The sequence below is a fragment of the Tiliqua scincoides genome, chromosome 7 (genome assembly GCF_035046505.1).
Source record: "Tiliqua scincoides isolate rTilSci1 chromosome 7, rTilSci1.hap2, whole genome shotgun sequence".
Classification (NCBI taxonomy): domain Eukaryota; kingdom Metazoa; phylum Chordata; class Lepidosauria; order Squamata; family Scincidae; genus Tiliqua; species Tiliqua scincoides.
The window spans coordinates 37,011,853-37,039,440 of NC_089827.1; the positions used below are offsets into that span (position 1 = coordinate 37,011,853).

Sequence of the window (27,588 nt, forward strand, 5' to 3'; positions counted from 1 at the left end):
CACCGTGCGACCTTGAAGCAGCTGACAAGCTGGAGCCGAGCAATTCCATCTGCTCTGAGCATGGGACGATGGAGGCCAGAATGTGAAGCCAGATCAGAATGAAACACCTGAATGTAGTGGTTCTTGAAAGAAAGAACCTTCTTTCAATTGTAAAAATCCCTATTTAATAAGGGATTTAAATAAAGCCTGCCTATGTAAACAGCCTTGAATAAAGTCTTGAATAAAGACCAAGAAAGACGGTATATAAATACCTGTTGTTGTTGTTGTTGTTATTATTATTATTATTATTATTATTATTATTATTATTATTATTATTATTATTATTATTATTATTATTATTATTATTGCCAGGAGCCCTGGTCTACCTGACAGGTAGATCTGTGCTTCAAGTCCAGGTCTGCCTGCTCAGCAAACCATGGCCTTGGAGGTGGTCGATCTGGGTTTCAAGTCCGGGCGGGAGCCCAGGTTTATCCTCCCAGCAAACTTTGGCCACGGAGGCCAGTAGATCTGGGCTCCAAGTCCAGTTGGGAGCCCAGGTCTATCCACTTCGTAAACATTGGCCACAGAGGCCAAAGTTCAACTGTGAGCCCTGGTTTTCCTGGAGTTAGTGTTCATGGCCCCCCCCCCCCAAACGCAAACATTGGATCTGCCCTTGGTTCTATCTGACCTATAAACCTTTCTCTCTGACCTGGGGTGGGAGCAGTCATCAAGTTTGGAAAGTCTTGGTTTGTCTGACAGAGATACTTATTTAAACTATCTACATCCCATCTCATCAATCACAAGGATTCTTGAGGTGGGTAGCAATCACAGAAAACTCATATGAAAAAAACTTCAGAAAAAGTAGTCATCAGATCTATTTCAGCTGTATACACCATACTCTGCTGAAAGTGAAAGGGAAAACTGCAGCATTTTTAGTTGTTTCCTTAAAAATATCATCAGAGAAGGAGCCTGAAGGTCAAGGAAGGACCCATGATCAAAAGGCCTCTATTACTGCTGTTTTAAGCAGCCTCCATGCACTCTGGAGAGACTGGACTCTTTCTACCTTCCCTTTCAACCTCCTTCTAACCAGCCTCCTCATTTAAGGGAAGTCCACTCGTCGGAAGTCAAGGGTTTTTGTGAGAGTTCTTAATATAGTTCTTAGTATAGTTCTTAATTACTGGAGATTAGCTACTGAAGTACTCAAGCCCAGACTGATTCCTCAGGAATGTTCTCAGGATCTTTATTTGCCAATCTAAAGGCATGAGGACATATAGAGAGAGTGAGGCTATGGAATGGGGTTCTCCCTTTATTGATTCATGTGTCTCAGCCGCGCTGATCATTATTGGTGGTTTTTGCTATATTTTATTGATTTAAAAAATGAACCCTGCCTTTCTCAACATGACTCTAGGGACCTCACAATAATGAAAAAGAAACAAATTTACAAGAAGCCATTAGTAAAACAGCACTTACAGGGATTGAAGAGAAGAGCCTTGTAATCCCTTGAGAGTTGCTGCTATTTCAGCACTGGCATTCATGGACTGCCATTCACTTCATCAGCTGCAGGAAGTTGCAGTAGTATGAGATGTGTTTCAGTGTGTTTTACTGTACAATTTTATTTTGTGTATTTTAATCAATTTTGGAGGACATTGTAAAGGCTGAAAGGCAGAGTATAAATACCAAGATATGCAGATCATTAAACAAGTAAATGCTGATGTTAGGACATTTTTTTCAGGTGCTGTTCGATCAGCTGGGATGCTTGGACCTACTCTTGGCTTCCTGCTTGGAGCCTTCAGTGCTAATCTTTGGGTTGATATTGGAATGGTAGATGCTGGTAAGGAACAAATATTCACATTCATACTGATTCTTTCTTCCTTTTCAAGTTCTCCTACATTCTCTGCCTGTACCTAATGCTAAAATCCGTATTCATGCTTTGGGCTGATCTTGCAACTAGGGATGGACTGATTTTACAGCCCAGTCTTATGTGCATAATACGCTGGTAGACTATGAGGTCCCTGAGTTGCCCTGCTGGGGCAGCCTTTCCACAGGTCAGTGGAGTGCTGCTGCTGGTGCAAGGCCCAGGAGGCCTCTTGCTCCAGACAGTACCCTGCAGATTGGCCATCACTATGATTTTGCTGGTGGTGGGGCAGTTTGGCGCAGAAATCAGGCCAGAACAGGGGTGTATCGGGCCTGAATGTAGAGTGTGGGACGGGTTGGATCTTGGCAGCGCTGGCAGCTGCCAAATCCTACACCCTCATCCTGGGACTGACACACCCTTTCCCAGCAAAAGAGCTGGCGCAGATCTGAGTATGCCCATGGGGGACCAAGCAGTAGCTAGACAGGTAAGTAAATTTTTTGTTTCTTCCCTTTCCCAGCAGGTGTGGTCTCTGTTGGCCTGCAGGATGCTGCTGTCACTGCATCGGTGACCCTGCACCCTGTGCACTGGCAAAAGATAGAATTGAGCCATTAGTCTTGGAAAGTTTCCTGTTTCAAAAACCAAACACACTAGAATGCCTTTGATCCACTGGATATTTCAAATGAACAAAGCAAGGTAACACAAGCAGGTGTTCTAAAGAGCAAAGACATCACTATTCTGATCCTAAGCCCGCAGTTTTGTTTAAGTACACAAGGGCCTGGCTGATTCAAACCAAGGTCCACCTAGGCCAGCACTATTTGCAAACATCCCAGCAAGCAGTAGGCATCAGGTAGGCCACAAGAAAGTGGTCAGTGGTCCCCAGTGTACATTCTGTGTACTATACTGTTTTGCTCAGGGCTGGCTGAAGACTGCCCAGTGCCTAAGCTGGTGTGACAAATGCTGCCCCCATTACCCCCATGTATGTGGGCACATATCAGTTGAGCCAGTATCAGTGGGCACAATGCAGTTGAGATCTTCAAGTCCCATTAATTTCAGTGGAAGAGATTTAAGCACACTTGGAAACTTCTTATTGAAATCAAGGCACCTAAAAATGCTTAACTTTGACTGAATCATGTCCTTAATATTTAATATAACAAATGAACAATTGTTCGGCAATACATTTTGTATCCTTTTTGCTCCTCTCAAATGTGGGTAGATGGATTAAGCTGGTGTGTTTGACCTTTAAATGTAGAATTGTGTCATGGGTGTGTATTCTAAGTTCATGGCTTAAGTTAATTCAAAGTTCATTCTTACCCTGAAAAGATGTCACATTACATCATGTGTCTTTAAAAACCCAGACAGAAAATGCCATGTATTTCTAAGCTCCCAGTCAGGCCTGGTGTCAGAGGTTGGTTAGATTGGGCAGCGACTGAGGACACACAACTATTTGAGGAGCCCACCTGGCCAGGTAGACTCCTGTACCAGATGCACTGGTGGTAGTGGTAGTGGCCCAAACAGCCTTAGAGAATGGTTAAGATGCCCAGCAACCTGGCCCCAGCCCCGCTTCCACTGAAGAAGTAGACTCTCCCCATGTAAGCAGATGTGACTGTGGAATATACGCAACCCTGATTATAATTTCCATTTTCCAGTTAGTGAGGCAGTTAAGAGAACAGCATGTCTAAAAATCATACTGTCCTTTCCATGACTTACTTGGGATTATGGCCTAGTTCTTTCATGTCCACACCTAGCACTTGATCAAGTGGACCACACTGGTAGATCAAAGGTTAGTCAAGGGACTTGATCCAGGTCTGCAGTGATAATGAGGAAGAGATTACTGACGAATGCTTTCAGGTGCTGAATGTGCAGTTTTGGTTCTTCTCTTCCAGACACATTGCTAATTGATTCAAAGGATATCCGTTGGGTTGGTGCCTGGTGGCTTGGGTTTCTGATCTGTGGCACAACCAGCATTGTTGCCTCCTTGCCTTTCTGGTTCTTACCTCGTTCTTTGCAAAAACAAGGAGGAGATACAGTAATTAAGAAGAAGGCAAGTGAAGTATATGCAATCACGCAAGAGAGTGATGGCAAAATGAAATCTCCAGAACAACTGCAGCTGAAGATCTTGGAAGCATTAAAAGGTTTTTAAACTTTTTGGTCCCGGTTCTCCTTCACAGATGCATTTTGAGCATTGTAATTTCAGAGCATCAGGTGTGCTAGGAGTCATAATACAAAGTCATTGGTGCTCATGTCACTTTACAACATAGAGGGAGTTCCAGACCTTCATTTTGAAGTGCCTAAACAAGGTTTTTGTTTTTTTTTAAAGATTCTAAAAGACTGGTATCCACTCTTCAGGCATGCAAAAATGGATTATTAAGGTCTTGTTCACATAGACATGTACACCTCTTAAGCACAAAAGAAGATCCCCGCTAGATCAGGCCAGAGGCCCATCCAGGCCTCTCTCCATGGCCTACCAGGATGCCTCAGAGCCCGATCCTGAGCTACCTGGGGCGTCCAGGCTCGGTGGCACTGAGAACAGCTGCTGCTGGATCCTGCGTGCCCCGGGCTACCGTGGGAGGCCCCTCAGGAGAAGGGGACTGTCATCCCCTTCCCCGGGGTAAGGTAAGCAGGCCTGCAATGGGGACTACTCACTTTACTGCCAACCAAAAGGTCGGTGATAAGTTAAAGGCGCTCGTGTAGGGCACTGAGCCCTGCATGAGCGCCTTGGATCCAGCGGAGCAGAGCTCTGCAGACTCGCCTCCCTCTCTCCCCCGGCATGCCTCCAGCCCACCCCCTCCCTGCGTCACGCCTCCCCCACCCTCTCTCCACCCCCCACCGGCCTCCCCCCTCCCCGGAACACCTCCTCCCCGCCCCATTCCCGCCCCTGCTTACCGTGCTGCGGCTCAGCGGTCTGGGAGACCGCCGAGCTGCAGAGACTGGCTGACCACCCCGCACTAGCCCAGCACCGGCCGGCACTGGGCTAGCACAGTGGAGAGGCTCACAAATGTGCCTCACGGCACACTAGATAACAAGATACCTGTATCCTGTTGCCACTCCCTTGCATCTGGCATTCTGAGGTTGCCTGCTCTAAAATTAGAATGTTGCACATACCCATCGTAGCTTGTAACCTGTGATGGACTTTTTGTACACAAATATGTCCAATCCCCTTTTTAAGGCATCTAGGTCACATTCCATCACCATATCATTCCTGCCATCACTCCTGTGGCAAGGGGTTCCACAGATGAATTACACACTGGATTAAAAAAAATAGTTTATTTTGTCTTTTCTAACTCCCACCACACAGTTTTCGTGGACATCCTCTTGTTCTAATGTTGTGCAAGAGGGAAAAAGAACATCCCTCTATCCACCTTTCCTCAAAGGGAGGTGCCCCAACTAACTAATCATCTTGATTGCTCTCTTTTATGCCTTTTCTACCCCTATAATATACCCCTTTATTCTTTTTTGAGATCTAGTGATCGCAACACTCAGATGTTGCCTTATAATTGATTTGTACAATGGCACAATAATATTGGCCGCTATACTTTCAATCCCTTTTTAAAAAGTTCTGAGCATGGAATTGGCCTTCTTCACAGCTGCTGCAAACTGGGAAGACACCTTCATCGAACTGCAACCCAAGATCTCTCTTCTGATCTGTCACAGACAGTTCAGAACCCATTAGCCCAGTGGTTCTCAAACTCTCTAGGAGAGTTTGAGCCGCAGTAAGTTCTTGCGGGGGCAGGAGGCAGCGACGTGATCCTGGGGATACTAATCCCCAGGATCGCATCACTGAGGGGGCTGCAGGGACCTTCCAGTCCCCGTAACAGTGTCCTGGGGGTGCAACGAGCCCTGCGCAACCGTCTGCAGGGCTCCCCAGCCTTCTAAAATTGAAAGCGCAGCGATCAGTCTCCATCTCCGCAAACCGGAAGTGGAGAGCAATTGCTGCGGCTTTCACTTTCAGAAGGCTGGGGAGCCTTGCAGACAGTTGCGCAGGGCTCCCCGCACCCTTGGGAGGCTGCTGCAGGGGCTGGTAAGTGCATGCCAGTCCCTGCACCCCCCTTAGCAACGCTGCCTCCCCCCTGCCCCTGCCCCTTAAGGGGGCAGAGGCCAGGGCCCTTAGGCTGGGGTGTCGTGTTGCCCTTGTTTGAGAAGCCATGCATTAGCCTATATATGAAGTTTTGATTTCTTGCCCCAGGGCATTACTTTATACTTGCTTTCTTTGAGGCTCATCTGCCATTTTGCTACCCATTCTGCCAGATTGGAGAGATCCTTCCGGAGCTCTTCATAATCCCTACTGGTGGAAAAGTTAAACCTGGGGATGATTTGGTCTAAGTTGATACTTTAAAGTTCCATTGACCCAAACTTCTTAAAGCCTTCTCTCTGAAATAATTGGGATATAAAGGTGCCCTGGTGTTCTGTTCCTGGTCTGCTGGGGAGCCATTAGCTGAGCCAGAGAGGTCTTTTGAGGTTCCAAGGTGAGGGAGGACTCACTAGTAGGGAAGCTATCCAGCAAGGTTATCACACAAATCAGGAAGCCAATTACTGTGGCTACTCAAATTACAAGCAGTCCATACACCAACAATTTCCAGGCAGTAACTGACGATTCTGGTGGTGACCCCACCTTGCCTTGTCCCTCCTCATGAGTAGGCCTCTGAAATAGGATTTCTTGTGCTTCCAGGCAGGCACTGTGCCATTAAGTCTGAGCGTTGCTTCAGACTCATCTGAAGCACTTCTCTGAACTTGAAATCCTGGGGTGATCATGGGATAATTAAGACAATGGACCAAACCTCCAAATTAGAACAATATAAATTTGCCTCGACACTAAACAGAAGTAATTAATAAGAATTAATACTAACTCTAGTTTCAAGAGAGAATTTTTCAAATGTCATGTTTGCTAATGCACCTGCTATACTTATTTGAGAAAGATGCATTTTTCTATTTCAGATTTTTTCCCTGCTGTGAAGAAGCTACTTGGAAACCCCATCTTCCTGGTCTATTTGCTCCTCAATATCCTGCAATACAATTCTCTGGTTGGCATCGTAACTTATGAGTCAAAGTTTATGGAACAGCAGTTTGACATACCCATTTCAAGGGCCATCTTTCTGATTGGTGTGTAAATTTCTTTTCATTGATTTTCTGACTTACTGAATTTGGGAAGCCGGGTGTGTGTGTGTGTGGAGATTGCAGCTGCTGTTTTTATGGATTATGCTAGATTTGGTTCTCTTCTTCTGATGGCAGAGGTTTCCGTTTGTTAGAATTTTGGTGCAATGCTACCTGCAGGACTCTGGAGGGAAGTGTACTGTCCAGAGGCCTTCTTTTCTTGCCCTCTATGGCCCTTTTAGGAGATGTTCTCCTTGATGCAATTTCCTCCATGCTATTTTTCCACACACGCTGTCTCACCCAGAGCATCAGAAGGGAAGGATGCAGACTGACTGAGCTCCATCTCCATCACAGTGGACAACAGCCCCTCACACACATACACAAAGAGAACAGCTATAGGGTTCCCTGTTTCACAAGTAGTAGAAACCTCTGATATTTCAGAAGATATGTACAGAGTATCCCGTCTCCGCAGATAGCATATCCGTGGATTCACTTATCCATGGATTGGGTCTGTGGGGTCCCCCTGCACATGCTTCGTGGTGCACACCTCCTCCAAAGGCGATAAGAGCCCTGGAGGACTTCCCTAGGCCTCCTAATGCCTTGCAAGGCATTAAAAACATAACTTCTGGTTTTTGTAAAACAGAAGTTTTTTTTTTCTTTGTAAGGTTCAGTCTGAGCTCGGCAGAAGCTGTGGACAGACGTGCATGGCCTCTGCTGGGCTCAGAGGACCCAGGGTGTGGGTCCTCTGAGGTCCTCAGGATGGGGGGAGCGTTCTTCCCTGGTATCCACAGTTTCAGTTAACCGTGGGGAGTTCCAGAACTGAACCCACATAGATACTGGGATAGGCCTGTATATTCTTGGGAAACTGTGAGTAAAGTATTTCTTTTGAAAATTTAACAGCCTTTGTTCTTCATATGTTTATTGATAGCAGCAAACTAGCTGGGTGGTAGAATTTATCATAGGAAAAGGGTCCTTCTGCTGATTGCTCTGCTTGCTAGAAGTCCCAAGAAACACTCCTTTAACAGAGAAAGACCACTTTCATCAGCCAATCACAAATAATATTTATGTGGGTGGAAATTCTGTTTGCACAAAGGGGGAGCGACATGTTTTGCTGATTGCTCATCTGTATTCCCCAAATACAGAGGGTCTCCCCCCTCAAGAACATTTTTTTCAGGAGACAAGGGGGGCTGCAGGGGCAGAAGGATTGATGTAAATCCCTTCCTTCTTTGTGCAAACAGAACATGTTCCATACATAATTGGGATTCCTCCAACCCATAGCATCTGTTATGAAAATGGTTTGTGATGTTTTTTGTTTTGTCACCATATATGAGAATGCGCTGTTGTCCCTTTTCCTATGCAGGTGTGATAGTTTTACCCATTACAATTGTGGCAACATTCCTGGGAGGTTTCATCGTCAAGAAGTTCAAGCTGCAAATAACGGGAATGGCAAAATTTACGTGTATCACGTTTTTGTCAGCCTATGTCTTCAATTTACTCTACTTTGTGAGCAACTGCGAGGTGCTCCAGGTGGCTGGTTTGACTGTCAACTATTCAGGGTTTGTTACATTGTGGGGTGTGCATGTGGGGATTCCATATTTCATAAATGCATCAAATGTGCTTTGGTAATGATGTGTTGCTCCCTGGCCCCCCCATCATGAGGATACTCACCTCTTTTATTTAAGCTGTATGATGTGAAACTGTGGCATCAATATTAGGACAGCATTGTTATAATATCAAGACAAGTACAAAGTTAAATTATAGCATAAAGTTAGTGTAACGTTGAACACATCAACATCATGTTGAAACACTTGTAAAGATATGAAAGTGTGGCTCTTTTTATCAGTGTTATTGACAAAATAATGACACTGTTTTAATATAGATGCATGTCATATTTTAAAGTGGAAAAGTCGTTCAACCTTTTTAGTGGAAAAGCGAATACGCTTTTAAAAGTAAGACAAATATCATCTTGAGCAGACATTAGACTGGAAAATAATTCAGTGAAAGATTCAGCCAGTCACTGCTCTCTTGGCTTCCTGGCTTGAAATTGTTCATTCTCTTAAGCTTGTTTGATTCTCCAGGCTTTTTCTTTTCCAATAGCACATAGCCTCTGCTGCCTTTCCTTTCTTAGAATCATAGAGTTGGAAGGGACCAGATAGGTCATCTAATCCAAACCCCTGTCTTGCCGCCTCCTTTTCCAACTTATACGTGCTTCACCTCTCAGTGTTTCTGATAATCATCTGGGTTCTGAGATCCCTTCCCAATCAGCTTCCCACACTTCAGCATTGGTGGCTGTTTAGCACTGTGGCCTTTCTTTGCACAGCAATTGGTTGTCCTGGTCCTATGTGAGGTTCCCCCCAGTCTTGTTTCCTGGATTTGGACCTACTGTCCCAAGGAGTTGAGGGACTGAAACACAACAGGAAATAATGAAAATGTAGACTGCATGTATAATTTTGAAAATGGAAGTTGATTTCTTTTGTTTCTTCAAGCTCATTCTCTGTTTCTTTAGCATAAAGGAGCCATCCTTCTTGAAAGAAAAACTGTTGTCTACTTGCAACTCTGACTGTAGCTGTAATGCAAGCCTTTGGGACCCTGTCTGCGGAGACAATGGAATCACCTACATGAGCGCATGTCTAGCTGGGTGCAGAGCTTCAGCGGAGACTGGAAAGAATATGGTAAATGCAAGAACAGCTTTCTCAGGCCGTTTTTATTAATATCATGGTGATAATTTTCTGGCCAGTTTCTAATGCATAACTGAATGATAAAATCCCACTGACACAAGAATTCTGTGCTAGTACAACCCTAAGGATACATCATTTGTCTTTCCTCCCCCTGCTTTATCTCAACAGCAGTAATGTTAGGGGTTATGAATGGCCCAAGGTCATACAGCACAATGCTCAGCAAGTCTATTGGGAAGTAACTCCTGTTGTGTTCAATGGGACTTACTCTCAGGAAAGTCTGCTTAGAATTTCAGCCCCAGTGAGCAATAAAGCTATCGGATATGTAATGTCCTGTTCAGGGCTTGTTTAACAATTGATGAAAATGCAAATGACTTTCTTGACTTGAAAATGCAAATCATCTTGGTTTTATTCCTGGCTTCTTCTGTCTTTCAGGTGTTTCACAACTGTAGTTGCGTGGGAGCTTCAGGACCTGGCAATTTCTCTGCAGTCTTGGGCCAGTGTCCAAAGAACAAATGTGCTAAAGTGTTTCCTTATTTCTTAGCTTTCTTGTCCCTCTGTGCCCTTCTTTTAAGCTTGGGAGGAACGCCAATGTACATGACTATGTTCAGGTGAATGTGTATTCTTTTTTTTTTCCTGTTGTCTTCCCTCAAGCATAGGGTCACCCAAGTCTGCCGCAAAATGCAATATGTTTCCTGCATTTCAAGAGCTGATTTTACAAAATGCCCCTGATTGTGCAAAGCCCAACACCAGCATTCCAAAGCGCAAATGCCTCTTTCAGACTCTGTACATTCAGATCTGGGACACAGCCCATCCATACTTCAGAGTTTGCAAGTCCTGATTATCGTTAAGGGAGTGATTGGAGCTGGGTCATGCCCTTGAATGTTTGAAATTCCAACCTGTTTCAGCTTGATAGAATGTTGAAAGACTGTACCATCCACCTCCTTTGGGGACAATGAGAACATTTATATTTCTTTTAATCCAAATGTATCTTGTTATTATCAAACTGATTTTTTTTTCATTTTCTCCCTTTTGTTTCTCAGATCGGTTTCACCAGATTTAAAGTCCTTTGCTGTTGGAATTGAAACAGTGTGTGGAAGGATACTTGGTAAATGTTCCCCTCTTTTGTATTAAACATGACTCTGGGTTTGGAATTTTATGCAAGTAATGTGTCTGTTATCTGAAGTAAAATATACTGCTACCATTTTTCATTAAAGAGTAAGTCAGTGTATTGTATGAATGCCAAAGAGAAAGAAGGCACAGCATCTGTAGAGTAGTGGAGATAGTTTTAAGCAGCCTCTCCACTAAAAACTTGACTCTTCTCATAAACTTGATTCTGCAGCTCTTTGGAGTATTTCACTTTAAATTGAGAAAAGCCACCTGTGAATGGCCCTGATAGGCTAATACCTGTGAGCTCATCAATGTGCTTCTCCCCTATCCCTACAGCAATTTTTAAAGTATTTACAGTAGTTGTAAATAAAGTGAAGGATGAATATATGAATGAAATGATAAATAAGTGCCACCAAATGCTTGAAGGCAGTCTTCCAGAAGCACAATGAAAATAAGGCTGAAAATAATGAAAATAAGGCACAATGAAAATAAGCAACCTTAAATCAAAATTGAAAGTTAGCACCTAAGGGAGGTACATAGGGCTACTCTGAGCAGGAGCAGAGTCCTACTCGTGAGTAAGAGCAGCGTCCTACTCGTGAGTAAGTGCCCAAGGGTCAGGCATTTAAATCAAAATTGAAAGTTAGCTGCACCTAAGGTAGCACTTAATCGAAGGAAGGGAGGAGGATAAAGTGAAAAGCAGGTTTTCTACTTGTTTAAATTAAACCTATACTTAACCCAGGTTAAACCTAATCTAAGTTAGAACATAACCTAAACAGGTCAGTAAATTGGGACACAGGATCTAGAGAGCAATAAATAATTAAACAAACCCAAATAAAAACTAGCTTGAGGTTACAAAAACAGTCCAGCCTAAGAGAACAGAACTAGGAGGGAAAGGACCTAGGAAGGGCCAATTCCCAACCCATTAAGAGCCCCAGTAGGCTAATCCAAGCAGTCCATTCAGGAGCCTGCAGAGTAGGTCACGCCCATCAGCAGCCATTTGCCTTCCTGAGCTTTTGTAAACTCACCTGGGAAGGCCAGCCCCCTTTCAATCAGGAAGGAAGGAGGGGGGAGGAGCCAGCCAGGAGTATAAAGCTAGGCAGGCCATCGCGTGAGGCTCTCTGCAGACGCGTGTGGCCTCTGGGACACCAAGTGCCTCTGGGAACTAAGTGCCAGGTAAGGCACAAGAGTTTAGCATCTGGGCGAGGAGAAGGCAAGGAGACCTCTGAGTTTTGGAGAAGGAGAGGAGGAGGAGCAGGAGGAGGAGGAGGTAAGTGTACTCATTCTAACGCTTTGTCTTTCTAACTCCCTGTCTTCTAACCTTAACCTTACCTTTAAAGCAACCTTAAATCAAAATTGAAAGTTAGCACCTAAGGGAGGTACATAGGGCTACTCTGAGCAGGAGCAGAGTCCTACTCGTGAGTAAGAGCAGCGTCCTACTCGTGAGTAAGTGCCCAAGGGTCAGGCATTTAAATCAAAATTGAAAGTTAGCTGCACCTAAGGTAGCACTTAATCGAAGGAAGGGAGGAGGATAAAGTGAAAAGCAGGTTTTCTACTTGTTTAAATTAAACCTATACTTAACCCAGGTTAAACCTAATCTAAGTTAGAACATAACCTAAACAGGTCAGTAAATTGGGACACAGGATCTAGAGAGCAATAAATAATTAAACAAACCCAAATAAAAACTAGCTTGAGGTTACAAAAACAGTCCAGCCTAAGAGAACAGAACTAGGAGGGAAAGGACCTAGGAAGGGCCAATTCCCAACCCATTAAGAGCCCCAGTAGGCTAATCCAAGCAGTCCATTCAGGAGCCTGCAGAGTAGGTCACGCCCATCAGCAGCCATTTGCCTTCCTGAGCTTTTGTAAACTCACCTGGGAAGGCCAGCCCCCTTTCAATCAGGAAGGAAGGAGGGGGGAGGAGCCAGCCAGGAGTATAAAGCTAGGCAGGCCATCGCGTGAGGCTCTCTGCAGACGCGTGTGGCCTCTGGGACACCAAGTGCCTCTGGGAACTAAGTGCCAGGTAAGGCACAAGAGTTTAGCATCTGGGCGAGGAGAAGGCAAGGAGACCTCTGAGTTTTGGAGAAGGAGAGGAGGAGGAGCAGGAGGAGGAGGAGGTAAGTGTACTCATTCTAACGCTTTGTCTTTCTAACTCCCTGTCTTCTAACCTTAACCTTACCTTTAAAGCAACCTTAAATCAAAATTGAAAGTTAGCACCTAAGGGAGGTACATAGGGCTACTCTGAGCAGGAGCAGAGTCCTACTCGTGAGTAAGAGCAGCGTCCTACTCGTGAGTAAGTGCCCAAGGGTCAGGCATTTAAATCAAAATTGAAAGTTAGCTGCACCTAAGGTAGCACTTAATCGAAGGAAGGGAGGAGGATAAAGTGAAAAGCAGGTTTTCTACTTGTTTAAATTAAACCTATACTTAACCCAGGTTAAACCTAATCTAAGTTAGAACATAACCTAAACAGGTCAGTAAATTGGGACACAGGATCTAGAGAGCAATAAATAATTAAACAAACCCAAATAAAAACTAGCTTGAGGTTACAAAAACAGTCCAGCCTAAGAGAACAGAACTAGGAGGGAAAGGACCTAGGAAGGGCCAATTCCCAACCCATTAAGAGCCCCAGTAGGCTAATCCAAGCAGTCCATTCAGGAGCCTGCAGAGTAGGTCACGCCCATCAGCAGCCATTTGCCTTCCTGAGCTTTTGTAAACTCACCTGGGAAGGCCAGCCCCCTTTCAATCAGGAAGGAAGGAGGGGGGAGGAGCCAGCCAGGAGTATAAAGCTAGGCAGGCCATCGCGTGAGGCTCTCTGCAGACGCGTGTGGCCTCTGGGACACCAAGTGCCTCTGGGAACTAAGTGCCAGGTAAGGCACAAGAGTTTAGCATCTGGGCGAGGAGAAGGCAAGGAGACCTCTGAGTTTTGGAGAAGGAGAGGAGGAGGAGCAGGAGGAGGAGGAGGTAAGTGTACTCATTCTAACGCTTTGTCTTTCTAACTCCCTGTCTTCTAACCTTAACCTTACCTTTAAAGCAACCTTAAATCAAAATTGAAAGTTAGCACCTAAGGGAGGTACATAGGGCTACTCTGAGCAGGAGCAGAGTCCTACTCGTGAGTAAGAGCAGCGTCCTACTCGTGAGTAAGTGCCCAAGGGTCAGGCATTTAAATCAAAATTGAAAGTTAGCTGCACCTAAGGTAGCACTTAATCGAAGGAAGGGAGGAGGATAAAGTGAAAAGCAGGTTTTCTACTTGTTTAAATTAAACCTATACTTAACCCAGGTTAAACCTAATCTAAGTTAGAACATAACCTAAACAGGTCAGTAAATTGGGACACAGGATCTAGAGAGCAATAAATAATTAAACAAACCCAAATAAAAACTAGCTTGAGGTTACAAAAACAGTCCAGCCTAAGAGAACAGAACTAGGAGGGAAAGGACCTAGGAAGGGCCAATTCCCAACCCATTAAGAGCCCCAGTAGGCTAATCCAAGCAGTCCATTCAGGAGCCTGCAGAGTAGGTCACGCCCATCAGCAGCCATTTGCCTTCCTGAGCTTTTGTAAACTCACCTGGGAAGGCCAGCCCCCTTTCAATCAGGAAGGAAGGAGGGGGGAGGAGCCAGCCAGGAGTATAAAGCTAGGCAGGCCATCGCGTGAGGCTCTCTGCAGACGCGTGTGGCCTCTGGGACACCAAGTGCCTCTGGGAACTAAGTGCCAGGTAAGGCACAAGAGTTTAGCATCTGGGCGAGGAGAAGGCAAGGAGACCTCTGAGTTTTGGAGAAGGAGAGGAGGAGGAGCAGGAGGAGGAGGAGGTAAGTGTACTCATTCTAACGCTTTGTCTTTCTAACTCCCTGTCTTCTAACCTTAACCTTACCTTTAAAGCAACCTTAAATCAAAATTGAAAGTTAGCACCTAAGGGAGGTACATAGGGCTACTCTGAGCAGGAGCAGAGTCCTACTCGTGAGTAAGAGCAGCGTCCTACTCGTGAGTAAGTGCCCAAGGGTCAGGCATTTAAATCAAAATTGAAAGTTAGCTGCACCTAAGGTAGCACTTAATCGAAGGAAGGGAGGAGGATAAAGTGAAAAGCAGGTTTTCTACTTGTTTAAATTAAACCTATACTTAACCCAGGTTAAACCTAATCTAAGTTAGAACATAACCTAAACAGGTCAGTAAATTGGGACACAGGATCTAGAGAGCAATAAATAATTAAACAAACCCAAATAAAAACTAGCTTGAGGTTACAAAAACAGTCCAGCCTAAGAGAACAGAACTAGGAGGGAAAGGACCTAGGAAGGGCCAATTCCCAACCCATTAAGAGCCCCAGTAGGCTAATCCAAGCAGTCCATTCAGGAGCCTGCAGAGTAGGTCACGCCCATCAGCAGCCATTTGCCTTCCTGAGCTTTTGTAAACTCACCTGGGAAGGCCAGCCCCCTTTCAATCAGGAAGGAAGGAGGGGGGAGGAGCCAGCCAGGAGTATAAAGCTAGGCAGGCCATCGCGTGAGGCTCTCTGCAGACGCGTGTGGCCTCTGGGACACCAAGTGCCTCTGGGAACTAAGTGCCAGGTAAGGCACAAGAGTTTAGCATCTGGGCGAGGAGAAGGCAAGGAGACCTCTGAGTTTTGGAGAAGGAGAGGAGGAGGAGCAGGAGGAGGAGGAGGTAAGTGTACTCATTCTAACGCTTTGTCTTTCTAACTCCCTGTCTTCTAACCTTAACCTTACCTTTAAAGCAACCTTAAATCAAAATTGAAAGTTAGCACCTAAGGGAGGTACATAGGGCTACTCTGAGCAGGAGCAGAGTCCTACTCGTGAGTAAGAGCAGCGTCCTACTCGTGAGTAAGTGCCCAAGGGTCAGGCATTTAAATCAAAATTGAAAGTTAGCTGCACCTAAGGTAGCACTTAATCGAAGGAAGGGAGGAGGATAAAGTGAAAAGCAGGTTTTCTACTTGTTTAAATTAAACCTATACTTAACCCAGGTTAAACCTAATCTAAGTTAGAACATAACCTAAACAGGTCAGTAAATTGGGACACAGGATCTAGAGAGCAATAAATAATTAAACAAACCCAAATAAAAACTAGCTTGAGGTTACAAAAACAGTCCAGCCTAAGAGAACAGAACTAGGAGGGAAAGGACCTAGGAAGGGCCAATTCCCAACCCATTAAGAGCCCCAGTAGGCTAATCCAAGCAGTCCATTCAGGAGCCTGCAGAGTAGGTCACGCCCATCAGCAGCCATTTGCCTTCCTGAGCTTTTGTAAACTCACCTGGGAAGGCCAGCCCCCTTTCAATCAGGAAGGAAGGAGGGGGGAGGAGCCAGCCAGGAGTATAAAGCTAGGCAGGCCATCGCGTGAGGCTCTCTGCAGACACGTGTGGCCTCTGGGACACCAAGTGCCTCTGGGAACTAAGTGCCAGGTAAGGCACAAGAGTTTAGCATCTGGGCGAGTTCAGCAGCAGGGCGAGGAGGCCAGGGCCCCATACGCTGCCCTTCCTCTTCCCTAGAGAAAAGGGCTGCTATCCAGTGTACGGTTTTTAAAAGGACCCCTAAATAAAACAACAACAACAAAAAAGCTATGCAGTCAGACAGCCAGCCGCAGGGTGGGGGCTATCCAGTGTTCTGCATCGAGTGCCACATGTATGATTATATGCCTCTGGGGCATAAGTCATGGGTGTGTCCTCGCTGCAAGGAGCTCCAGGCTCTCAGGGAACGCGTCCGCTCCCTTGAAGCCTTGGTGGCCGACCTGGAGAAGCGCAGGCAGCCAGAGGAGGACCGTGGGGAGACTTCTGGGGACGATCAGGCTTCGTCCCAACCTCAGGCGTGCAGCTCCTCGGCTGCCCGGGTGGGAAGTCTCGGGACTGGAGGACGTCATCCTGGAGAGGAGGGAAACAATCCCCTAGGGGGGATCCCTTCTCCAGGGGATGGGCCCGTATCCGAGCGCACTCGGGATACTCCTCGGCGGGAGGGGGGTCGGGGGCTTCTTGTAGTGGGGGATTCGATTATTAGAAACATAGAGAGGGGGGTTTGCGACGGATGTGAGGACCGCATGGTGACTTGCCTGCCTGGTGCGAAGGTTGCGGACATCACTTCTCGTCTAGACAGGCTGGTAGACAGTGCTGGGGGAGAGGTAGCGGCTGTGGTGCATGTCGGCACCAACGATGTGGGCAAGTGTAGCTGGGAGGTCCTGGAGGCCAAATTTAGGCTTTTAGGCAGGAAGCTGAAAGCCAGGACCTCAAAGGTAGCGTTCTCTGAAGTGCTGCCTGTTCCACGCGCAGGGCCAGCTAGGCAGGCGGAGATCAGGGGTCTCAATGCGTGGATGAGACGGTGGTGTAGGGAGGAGGGGTTTAGATTCGTTAGGCACTGGGGAACGTTTTGGGACAAGCGGGGCCTGTACAAGAGGGACGGGCTCCATTTGAACCAGAATGGAACCAGACTGCTGGCGCATAACATTAAAAAGGTTGCAGAGCAGCTTTTAAACTGATCCCTGGGGGAAGGCCGACAGGAGCCGAGGGGCATCCGGTTCGGGACTCCTCATCCCTATGGGATGAGGATGGGGAGGTTAGAGAACAACAAGACAAAGGCAGGGTAGGAGAAGAAATTGGGAAAGTTAGGGAGATGGGATGTGATAGACGGTTTGGCACAACGAGAGGATGCGGGGACAAAGGAGCGAATAAGCAGCCCATCCTGGGGCATTCCGTGTATAAATGCTTTTATGTGAATGCCCGAAGTCTACGAGCAAAGGTGGGAGAACTGGAATGTCTGGTGACAAGGGAAAATATTGACATAGTGGGCATAACGGAAACCTGGTGGAATGCGGAGAATCAGTGGGATACCGCAATCCCGGGCTATAAACTCTACAGGAGGGACAGGCAGGGGCGTGTTGGAGGTGGGGTGGCCCTTTATGTTAAGGTAGGGATAGAATCCAGCAAAGTAGAGATTGAAGGTGGGTCCGACTCCACCGTAGAATCTCTGTGGGTTAAATTACCAGGCTTGTGCAGCGATGTAATACTGGGGGCGTGCTATCGTCCTCCAGACCAGAAATCTGATGGGGACCTTGAAATGAGGAAACAGATCAGGGAGGTGACAAGGAAGGACAGGGTTGTAATCATGGGGGACTTCAATTATCCTCATATTGACTGGGTCAATTTGTGTTCTGGTCACGATAAGGAAACCGGATTTCTTGACGTGCTGAATGACTGTGGCTTAGATCAGCTAGTCACGGAGCCCACCAGAGGACAGGTGACTCTGGATTTAATTTTGTGCGGTACGCAGGACCTGGTTAGAGATGTAAACGTTACTGAGCCATTGGGGAACAGTGATCATGCTGCGATCCGTTTTGACGTGCACGTTGGGGGAAGAATACCAGGCAAATCTCTAACAAAAACCCTTGACTTCCGACGGGCGGACTTCCCTCAAATGAGGAGGCTGGTTAGAAGGAGGTTGAAAGGGAGGGTAAAAAGAGTCCAGTCTCTCCAGAATGCATGGAGGCTGCTTAAAACAACAGTAATAGAGGCCCAGCAGAGGTGTATACCGCAAAGAAAGAAGGGTTCCACTAAATCCAGGAGAGTGCCCGCATGGCTAACCAGCCAAGTTAGAGAGGCTGTGAAGGGCAAGGAAGCTTCCTTCCGTAAATGGAAGTCTTGCCCTAATGAGGAGAATAAAAAGGAACATAAACTGTGGCAAAAGAAATGTAAGAAGGTGATAGGGGAGGCCAAGCGAGACTATGAGGAACGCATGGCCAGCAACATTAAGGGGAATAATAAAAGCTTCTTCAAATATGTTAGAAGCAGGAAACCCGCCAGAGAAGCGGTTGGCCCTCTGGATGGTGAGGGAGGGAAAGGGGAGATAAAAGGAGACTTAGAGATGGCAGAGAAATTAAATGAGTTCTTTGCATCTGTCTTCACGGCAGAAGACCTCGGGCAGATACCGCTGCCCGAACGGCCCCTCCTGACCGAGGAGTTAAGTCAGATAGAGGTTAAAAGAGAAGATGTTTCAGACCTCATTGATAAATTAAAGATCAATAAGTCACCGGGCCCTGATGGCATACACCCAAGGGTTATTAAGGAATTGAAGAATGAAGTTGCAGATCTCTTGACTAAGGTATGCAACTTGTCCCTCAAAACGGCCACAGTGCCAGAAGATTGGAGGATAGCAAATGTCACGCCTATTTTTAAAAAGGGAAAGAGGGGGGACCCGGGAAACTATAGGCCGGTCAGCCTAACATCCATACCGGGTAAGATGGTGGAATGCCTCATCAAAGATAGGATCTCAAAACACATAGACAAACAGGCCTTGCTGAGGGAGAGTCAGCATGGCTTCTGTAAGGGTAAGTCTTGCCTCACAAACCTTATAGAATTCTTTGAAAAGGTCAACAGGCATGTGGATGCGGGAGAACCCGTGGACATTATATATCTGGACTTTCAGAAGGCGTTTGACACGGTCCCTCACCAAAGGCTACTGAAAAAACTCCACAGTCAGGGAATTAGAGGACAGGTCCTCTCGTGGATTGAGAACTGGTTGGAGGCCAGGAAGCAGAGAGTGGGTGTCAATGGGCAATTTTCACAATGGAGAGAGGTGAAAAGCGGTGTGCCCCAAGGATCTGTCCTGGGACCGGTGCTTTTCAACCTCTTCATAAATGACCTGGAGACAGGGTTGAGCAGTGAAGTGGCAAAGTTTGCAGACGACACCAAACTTTTCCGAGTGGTAAAGACCAGAAGTGATTGTGAGGAGCTCCAGAAGGATCTCTCCAGACTGGCAGAATGGGCAGCAAAATGGCAGATGCGCTTCAATGTCAGTAAGTGTAAAGTCATGCACATTGGGGCAAAAAATCAAAACTTTAGATATAGGCTGATGGGTTCTGAGCTGTCTGTGACAGATCAGGAGAGAGATCTTGGGGTGGTGGTGGACAGGTCGATGAAAGTGTCGACCCAATGTGCGGCGGCAGTGAAGAAGGCCAATTCTATGCTTGGGATCATTAGGAAGGGTATTGAGAACAAAACGGTTAGTATTATAATGCCGTTGTACAAATCGATGGTAAGGCCACACCTGGAGTATTGTGTCCAGTTCTGGTCGCCGCATCTCAAAAAAGACATAGTGGAAATGGAAAAGGTGCAAAAGAGAGCGACTAAGATGATTACGGGGCTGGGGCACCTTCCTTATGAGGAAAGGCTACGGCGTTTGGGCCTCTTCAGCCTAGAAAAGAGACGCTTGAGGGGGGACATGATTGAGACATACAAAATTATGCAGGGGATGGACAGAGTGGATAGGGAGATGCTCTTTACACTCTCACATAATACCAGAACCAGGGGACATCCACTAAAATTGAGTGTTGGGCGGGTTAGGACGGACAAAAGAAAATATTTCTTTACTCAGCGCGTGGTCGGTCTGTGGAACTCCTTGCCACAGGATGTGGTGCTGGCGTCTAGCCTAGACGCCTTTAAAAGGGGATTGGACGAGTTTCTGGAGGAAAAATCCATTATGGGGTACAAGCCATGATGTGTATGCGCAACCTCCTGATTTTAGGAATGGGTTAAGTCAGAATGCCAGATGTAGGGGAGAGCACCAGGATGAGGTCTCTTGTTATCTGGTGTGCTCCCTGGGGCATTTGGTGGGCCGCTGTGAGATACAGGAAGCTGGACTAGATGGGCCTATGGCCTGATCCAGTGGGGCTGTTCTTATGTTCTTATGTTCTTATGTAAGGCTAGTAGCTGGAGCAAAGTTCAACTTGCTGGAATGCGGGTGCACAAAGCCAGTGGAACAGTTAGGCTCACACTGCTGATGGTGTGATAACTGGTGTGATAACTGTTGAAGTATGTAGTCCATCTTCAGTCTCCCATTCAACAAAATCTTCACTTGTCTGATTTTGTATGAGGCCCTAGAATGGTCCTAGGAAGGGAACTGAAAGTGTGGCTTCCTAGTAGCTCAACCTTGGGCAATTGCCTGGAGCAGAAGTCTCCACACTATAGCCCACAGGCCAGAGGCCTCGCTAGGGGGGGGGAGGGCGGTGCACTAAGTTTTGCAGTGAGCCTCCCTGCAGTGTGCAAGCGGCTCCTCCCCCTCCCTTCGGGAGCCATTCGCCTCCTTTTCCCCCACCCCGCCCACATGGCTCCAAAGGGGAGAGGAGGAGCCTCTTGCAAGCTGCAGGGAGGCTCTCTGCAAAACTTAGTGCTCCGCCCCCCCTCTAGTGACGCCTCTGCCATAGGCCATATCCAGCCCAACAACAGATGAGCTTAATGGCATCATAAGAGCAAGATGCGAGCCTGCCAGCTGACAGTTTGGGGACCTCTGGCCTCCAGTATCATGGTGGAAACCCTGATGGAAAGGCACCTGGCTATAAGTAAATACTGTAATGACTTCCCTGCTATGTCTTCCTTGCAGGGGGACTTCCAGCACCTATTTATTTTGGAGTTTTGATTGATAAAACTTGCCTGAAATGGAGTACTCCAACCTGTGGTGGATCAGGGTCTTGCAGATTGTATGACACTCAAGCATTCAGGTAAGTCTCAGCAGAGGAAAAAAATGTGGTCTGGGATAAGGGTTGATGTGTCAGTGGGTGATAGGGGCACTGCCAGCTCTTCGGGGGAGGAGGGCTTTTGGGCACATATCCTGTGGGCTCCCTTAACCTTGTGCTGTAGGTGTGGTCTCTGGAGCCTTGTCTGAGTCCTGAAGGAGCCACTAGGAGCAACAATGAGCAGCCATGGCAAGTTTGTCAACTTAGTGATGTCATCACCAAGCATTTAGCACAGCAGTTTACCAGGAACCTACTGGGAGGGCTAAACCAGGTGTTTACAGGTGAACCAGGTGATAGGAAGGGCAGGAGAAATAGATGGAAAAAGAAGAGGAAGGGAAGAGGGAGAGAGACAGGAGGCTGGTAGAAGCAATCAGAAGGGAAAAAGTGAGACCACCCGAGGGAAGAAGGCAAGGAGGAAGGGTAGACTGGAAGGTAACTGAATAGAAGCCCAGGAAAGGAGAGAGATTAGAAGCCCTCTCTTCCTGGAGCTGAAAGCTGAATGGAACCTTCCCATCCTTGCAAAAAACTCTCTAAATGTGGGAAACAAGTGTGCCAGGGAGAACCCTAAGACTCAGTAGTGTTCCCAGAGGTGGGGGTGGTACTACTACTACTACTACTACTACTACTACTACTACTACTACTAGAGGTGGGGGGTACTTCGATCATCCAATGCCCTGCCTGCAGCCCAGAGTGAAACATTACAGAAGGACTCAATCACAAGCTATTTTTTCATATTTGAATAGGTCTTTGCTTGATTCCTCTCACTGTCTTCCTTTTCTTAGAAATGTCTATGTTGGACTCATTACCGCACTGAGAGGTGGCTGCTGCCTCCTGTATATTGTGTTCTTCATATTAATTATGAGGCGATTCAGACACGAAGGCAAAGAGACAACAGACAAAGTCATGGAAGCACCTTCCGGAAAATTATCAGCAACTGGCCAAAATACAAGAGAATCCTTTTCCATGGAGAAGTCAGCAAATGAAGACACTCGCTTGTGAAAAGGGATGCTTATGTGGACTGTTGCACATGTCGATGCTGTTGTGTGATGTATACGTGCAGTTGAACATTCTGAAGCCCTGGTTAGTTCATTCTGTGATGGCACCAATCTGGAACAGGGGGAAAGCAGAAGGAAAAGAATCTAGGGTCCTGCTCCCTTCTCCTGACCCCCAGTAAATGATCTGTGCTATAGAACAATTGCCAACTGCCAAAGGTCATATTGAGTCTATGGTGCAGCTGCTGAATGGGGCTTTGGTTTGTTGGAAAACCATAAGCACAATATCTCTGTGTGCAGTTCCTCATCCCACTGTGCAAATGTATTAGAAAGCCAGATCAGGGCAGAGCTGATGATGATCACAGACGAGGCACAAATGTAAAACATTTACATTCTTCAAAAATATTGGAGCTGGACAACCAAAAAGAAAAAAAAAAAAGAGGAGGAGGAAGATCTTTTTATTTCTACAAAGCAGTGATTTTCAATCTTTTTCATCTCACGGCACACTGACAAGATGCTAAAATTACCAAGGCACACCATCAGTGTTTTGATGATTGACAAGCCACACCATGCTGCTGATGGGGGGGGGGGGCTCACATCCCTCAGTGGCCCTACTAGTAAATGACCCTCCCCCAAACTCCCGTGGCACACCTGCAGACCGTTTGTGGCATACCAGTATGCCTTGGAACACTGGTTGAAAATGGCTGCGCTAAAGAGTTTAGACTTTGAGTTGGGCAGTGCATCCTTTAATTTTGGCTGAGTTTCTGCTTTGCCTTCCCATGTTCTCAAACAGTCACAGCTATTTCTACCTTTCCAAAACCTCCAGCACATGTGGGGTTCCTTTTGTTTTCTTTTCTCCCACTGAAAAGAAATTATTCAAATGGATGACTTGTCCTAGTTGCAGTTTAGGATGCACATTACATGCACAGCAGAATATCCAGAGGGCTGTATGGCTGGCAAATACTGCATCTAACGTGTACTCAGTCTCTTATTTTGCCCCTTCTCCTTTGCCTAGTTTGCACACAAGTTTGCACACATCTGGCTACTGATTTTTCGTTTCCTTAACAGTAAGCAGATGGGAAAGACTCAAGTTCAGGATAATTATTTGCACCAGTGCAACCTCATCAACCACACTGGAAATTGAAGTTGGCAGATTCCTGCCCGTGCTAATGGATCTATTATTTAATGTGATGCTGAAACCTTGTTTTTTAAAAAGGGACCATTGACTTTTTTTGGGTGGGGGGAGCGGGAAAGGACCGTTCTTACTGAAAGCCAATCCTTCAGGCAATGGATAATGTTATTCATGATAAGGGGTGGGGGGTGGGAATTGTTCCCTCTTAACTTGCCAAAGTATGTTTAAAATATTCTATTTCAATTTGAAACTAAAGTCATGGTCTCACTTCTTAAGACTCTTTCCATACTCTTCATGCAAATCAGTCTCTTAGGGCCCAATCCTCCTCTGTCTTCCTCTTCCGTTTCCAATTGAAAAGAAGGAGGAGCACTAGAAGCAAGTGGACAGACCGAACAAGTGCCCTTGTAGCACCCACAGCTCCCTCCCGCAGGTATAACCCAATTATCCACGGATTTTTCACCTGCGGTTTTATCTCAACACAATGAGAAAGGCCCTTTAAATTAAAGGGAAAAAAGTCATTTAATAATAGCCTCCTTAATGCGGGAGAGGGCAGCCAGCAGACAGTCAATCTCTCTCTCTCCAGATGCTTAGAATGGCTTCACTCCAAGGCAAGTGACCCCTGTGTTCCCCCTGAGCATGTGAAAGGGAAGTGATTATCATCTCCTCTTTGCATTCTTTCCCTGCACTGTGCTCCAAATGAAGGGAGGAGTCACGGAGTGAAGCCTTTCTAAGCATCTGGAGAATGAATGATTGCCTGCCTGATGCCTCTGTCCTGCATTACAAAGGCAAGCAAGGCTGTTTTTAAATCACCAAGGGACACTGTTGTTTTTTTTAATGGATTTCCTTTAACATGATTTTTGGCATCCATGTGGGTTCTGGGAATGGAAACCTCTTGGATACTGAGACTCCTGTACTCTGGGGAACAGCTGTGAGTTGAGGCTTCAGAGCAATATCTTGCAAGACCTGGCTGGCACCTCAGCTGACTATGGTTTTGCTGATTGGGAGTGCAACTGGTAAAATCAGAAGGTAAAAAAAGAACACAGCCTATGTAGGGTTTGCTGTTTACCATGGTTTTAAGTAACCATGGTAGCAGCAGGAACACATCCCCCACAGATTCAGGGGGACACCTGTACTGTATTGCAGTACAAGAAATGGCTCTTCAGAGACCCTGGCTGAGATCCATTTTAACTGGAAATGCCAGTGACTGAACATGGATGGGGTCTTCTCCACGCAAAGTGTCTGCTCTACCACTGATCTACTGCTTGTCCCTCAAGGAAGCACATGAAGTTACTTTGGAACACCTCCCTGATACATTTATGTCCAGAAACATGACTAAGGTTCAAAGCTACATGTTATGGAATACGTGGGATTTAACATAGGTTGAGGTCTCCCCTATAATGTGCAGCATCACCTATCCAGCAGCAACACACCTATATGTGCACAAGTTCAAAACATAAAGTGAGGACACAACACAAATGTAGAACTGCTTAATGGTGTAGTGCTAGATTTCCAAACCTCTCTGGTGTCTGGCAATATAGCTCAGTTCCCAGGTCAGGAAAGTGTGTTATTGAGTTAAAGAAATGAAATCAAGCACTATATTGAGCTGCATGGTGAAGAACTTCAGACCATGTCTTATCAGGCCCAGCAGCAGTTCTGAATCCTTGATAAGTTCCTCCAAAGGTCCAAGAATGCAAGCACAGTGCAATAGAAGGTGTTGGCCAATTTCCTAAGGAGGTTTTTTTGGTTGTTTTTTTTTTTGGTGTGTCACTTGATTTTGGATTGTAAGATGTCCACAGCAGGCTAAATGAAAATTACCCTGTCATTTGGAGGAAGGACGGAGCCTGGAATTTCCTCTTACATAAGAGATGCCAGCAGGAGAACCTCAGAAGAAAGACATGAGAGGCAGGAAGTGACTGAAGAGAACATTTCTAATGCATTTGTCCTCTTTCTAACCCTGTTTTCTTGAATAAAAACACAACACAGATATGACTCCAAAAACTACAGTGGCGTGTTTAGAGGTTGATATTGCTGTTATATGAATGCACATTGTGAACTTGTGTGGGTTTGATACCATTATAACTCCCATGGTTTCTGCAATTTGTTGAGGCACCAAGAATTCGGTACTGGAGATCGCAGATACAATCCTCAGGGTCCACAAGGAAGAGGTTAACCTTCTTTAAGTCCGTAGTACAGATCGGCTCTAGAAGAAATGCAGTGCTTGGCAGGCCTTATGTCCTTTAATACACACATTATCAAAGTGGGTTTCAACTCCCTTTTATTGTCCTAAAAGCACACAAGTTTATTCTGAGCAAACTTCAAAATGAAATGGTTTGATGGTATGCTGCTATTTATGTTGATGTTTTATTGAGAGCTATTTTGAAAATGTATTTTGAATTGAACAGTGGGATCTACAGTAAATCTCTGAAATGAAGGAATGAAGGAATGCTCAGCTTATAAGGAGTGTTCCTGTCCAAGGTTGGTTCAGAAACCAGATCCACACACGCAATAGGTGATGAATCCATCATGATCACTAAGGGGGTGTGTATATGTGGTAACACCAACAGTGACCCAGAATTCCCTGTGGCTTGGGTTAGACCTCACATCATACACAGTGAAGACCACATCCTTGAGGCATGTTGTGATCATTCCCCTATTCTCCCCCCCCCCATTTTTTCTTATCTTTTGGACATTTCAAATAAGCCACAAATATCTGTGTTGGTTCAGTAGGCTAAAAGCAGCTTGGACATCCCCCAGCAGTAGCCTTTGTCCTTTGTTGGAAAACATAATTCCCACACAGCCATGTGTTTAGATGTGAATTGATCATACGTTTGGTGTAGCCAAGCTTCCTCCAGAGGTGCATGTGCCTCTTAATTGGGCAGCAAAATTTGTCTGTCTAAGTAAAAAGGTGGGATGGTGTGACCAAGGTAAGTTCCACTCATACTGTCATGTAATCTTATCTTATATCATCCACCCAAGGTTTCATAAGTTCAAGCGCAGGGACACTGGGATGTGTTTTGCCAGGTCTGTCATTAGAAGCAGCAGCTGGTTTGCTGAAGGCACACCCATTTACTCTTCAGTAAATGCAGGGACCAGGATTCTTATTCAGTAGCTAAGAATAAGAATTGTGTTTCTAGCTAGATGCACTGAGGGAGTTAATTTTATTTTGTTTGCTCTTTTCACTGCAAGGCAGCCTGTAAACTTTATAGGTTTAGTGAGCTATTAGGAGTGTGTGTGTTGCTTTCAAGTAGCATCTCAGCTCTCTCTGCTGGGCAATACTAATTATCCAGTAATCTATCAGTGTATCTAATTTGTTCAAGCTATTTCTTTGTGTCCATCCAGTTGAACTTCAGGTATTTCCATAAGCTTGCTTGCTTGTACTTTTTCTACCCCTTGCCCGCAATTTGTTTAATCCCTTTCTCTTGGGTTTTTAATAAACTGGTTACATTTTGACTCCTTGCCTGTCTAGCCCATGATCATTCAGTTCAGCAAGTTGTCATGTCTAATCACTCAGCCATGGGCACTACTATGGTCTGATTTTATATAAAAAGCCTGAGGTTTTGTACTGCCCCAGGAGGGTGGTTTTTCCCCCAGATGAATTCTCTCTGCGTAGTCTCCTTAGTTTGGGATGGTGGCAATAGGTAAATCTCTAGGGCAGGAGGTCTGGTCTAGAGGGTAGAGCCTCTGTCTGCCTGAAGATAACATCCACAAGGTCGCCAGTTCGAGGCCACCGGCACCGTGTGACCTTGAAGCAGCTGACAAGCTGAAGCCAAGCAATTCCATCTGCTCTGAGCGTGGGAGGATGGAGGCCAGAATGTGAAGCCAGATCGGAATGAAACACCTGAATGTAGTGGTTCTTGAAAGAAAGAACCTTCTTTCAAATTGTAAAAATCCCTATTTAATAAGGGATTTAAATAAAGCCTGCCTATGTAAACCGCCTTGAATAAAGTCTTGAATAAAGACGAAGAAAGGCGGTATATAAATACCTGTTGTTATTATTATTATTATTATCTTCTCCCCACCCCCCTTCAACTCCTGACCCAATAAAAATAGAAAATGAAGAGCAGGAAGAGGTGTACTAGCACTAATCAGTAGGCATTCTTCCCCTTGCTTGATCTACAATCTCCATCTTCCTTGCTTGATACATGAAAAGCAGAATTAGCATTCAAAACTGATGAGAATACAAAGTGCTACTTTTGAAAGCATACATACAAAAACGCACCTTGGCTATTTTTAAACTGCATGTGAGAATAGCTTTATGCATCCCAAAGAAA

At 45.8% G+C, this 27,588-nt stretch overlaps 1 protein-coding gene across 1 annotated transcript in view; it reads left to right on the plus strand.

Annotated features, from left to right (window-relative positions):
• Positions 1-22,192, plus strand: part of LOC136657133 (solute carrier organic anion transporter family member 1C1-like) — a 26,937-nt gene extending 4,745 nt beyond the window's left edge. The window contains exons 6-14 of the mRNA XM_066633780.1: positions 1,712-1,810; positions 3,718-3,966; positions 6,767-6,931; positions 8,283-8,478; positions 9,429-9,594; positions 10,033-10,208; positions 10,641-10,705; positions 21,061-21,178; positions 21,976-22,192. Of these exons, the coding sequence (XP_066489877.1) occupies positions 1,712-1,810; positions 3,718-3,966; positions 6,767-6,931; positions 8,283-8,478; positions 9,429-9,594; positions 10,033-10,208; positions 10,641-10,705; positions 21,061-21,178; positions 21,976-22,192 (1,451 nt within the window). The remainder of the gene's footprint in view (positions 1-1,711; positions 1,811-3,717; positions 3,967-6,766; positions 6,932-8,282; positions 8,479-9,428; positions 9,595-10,032; positions 10,209-10,640; positions 10,706-21,060; positions 21,179-21,975) is intronic.
• The last annotated feature ends 5,396 nt before the right edge of the window (positions 22,193-27,588 follow it).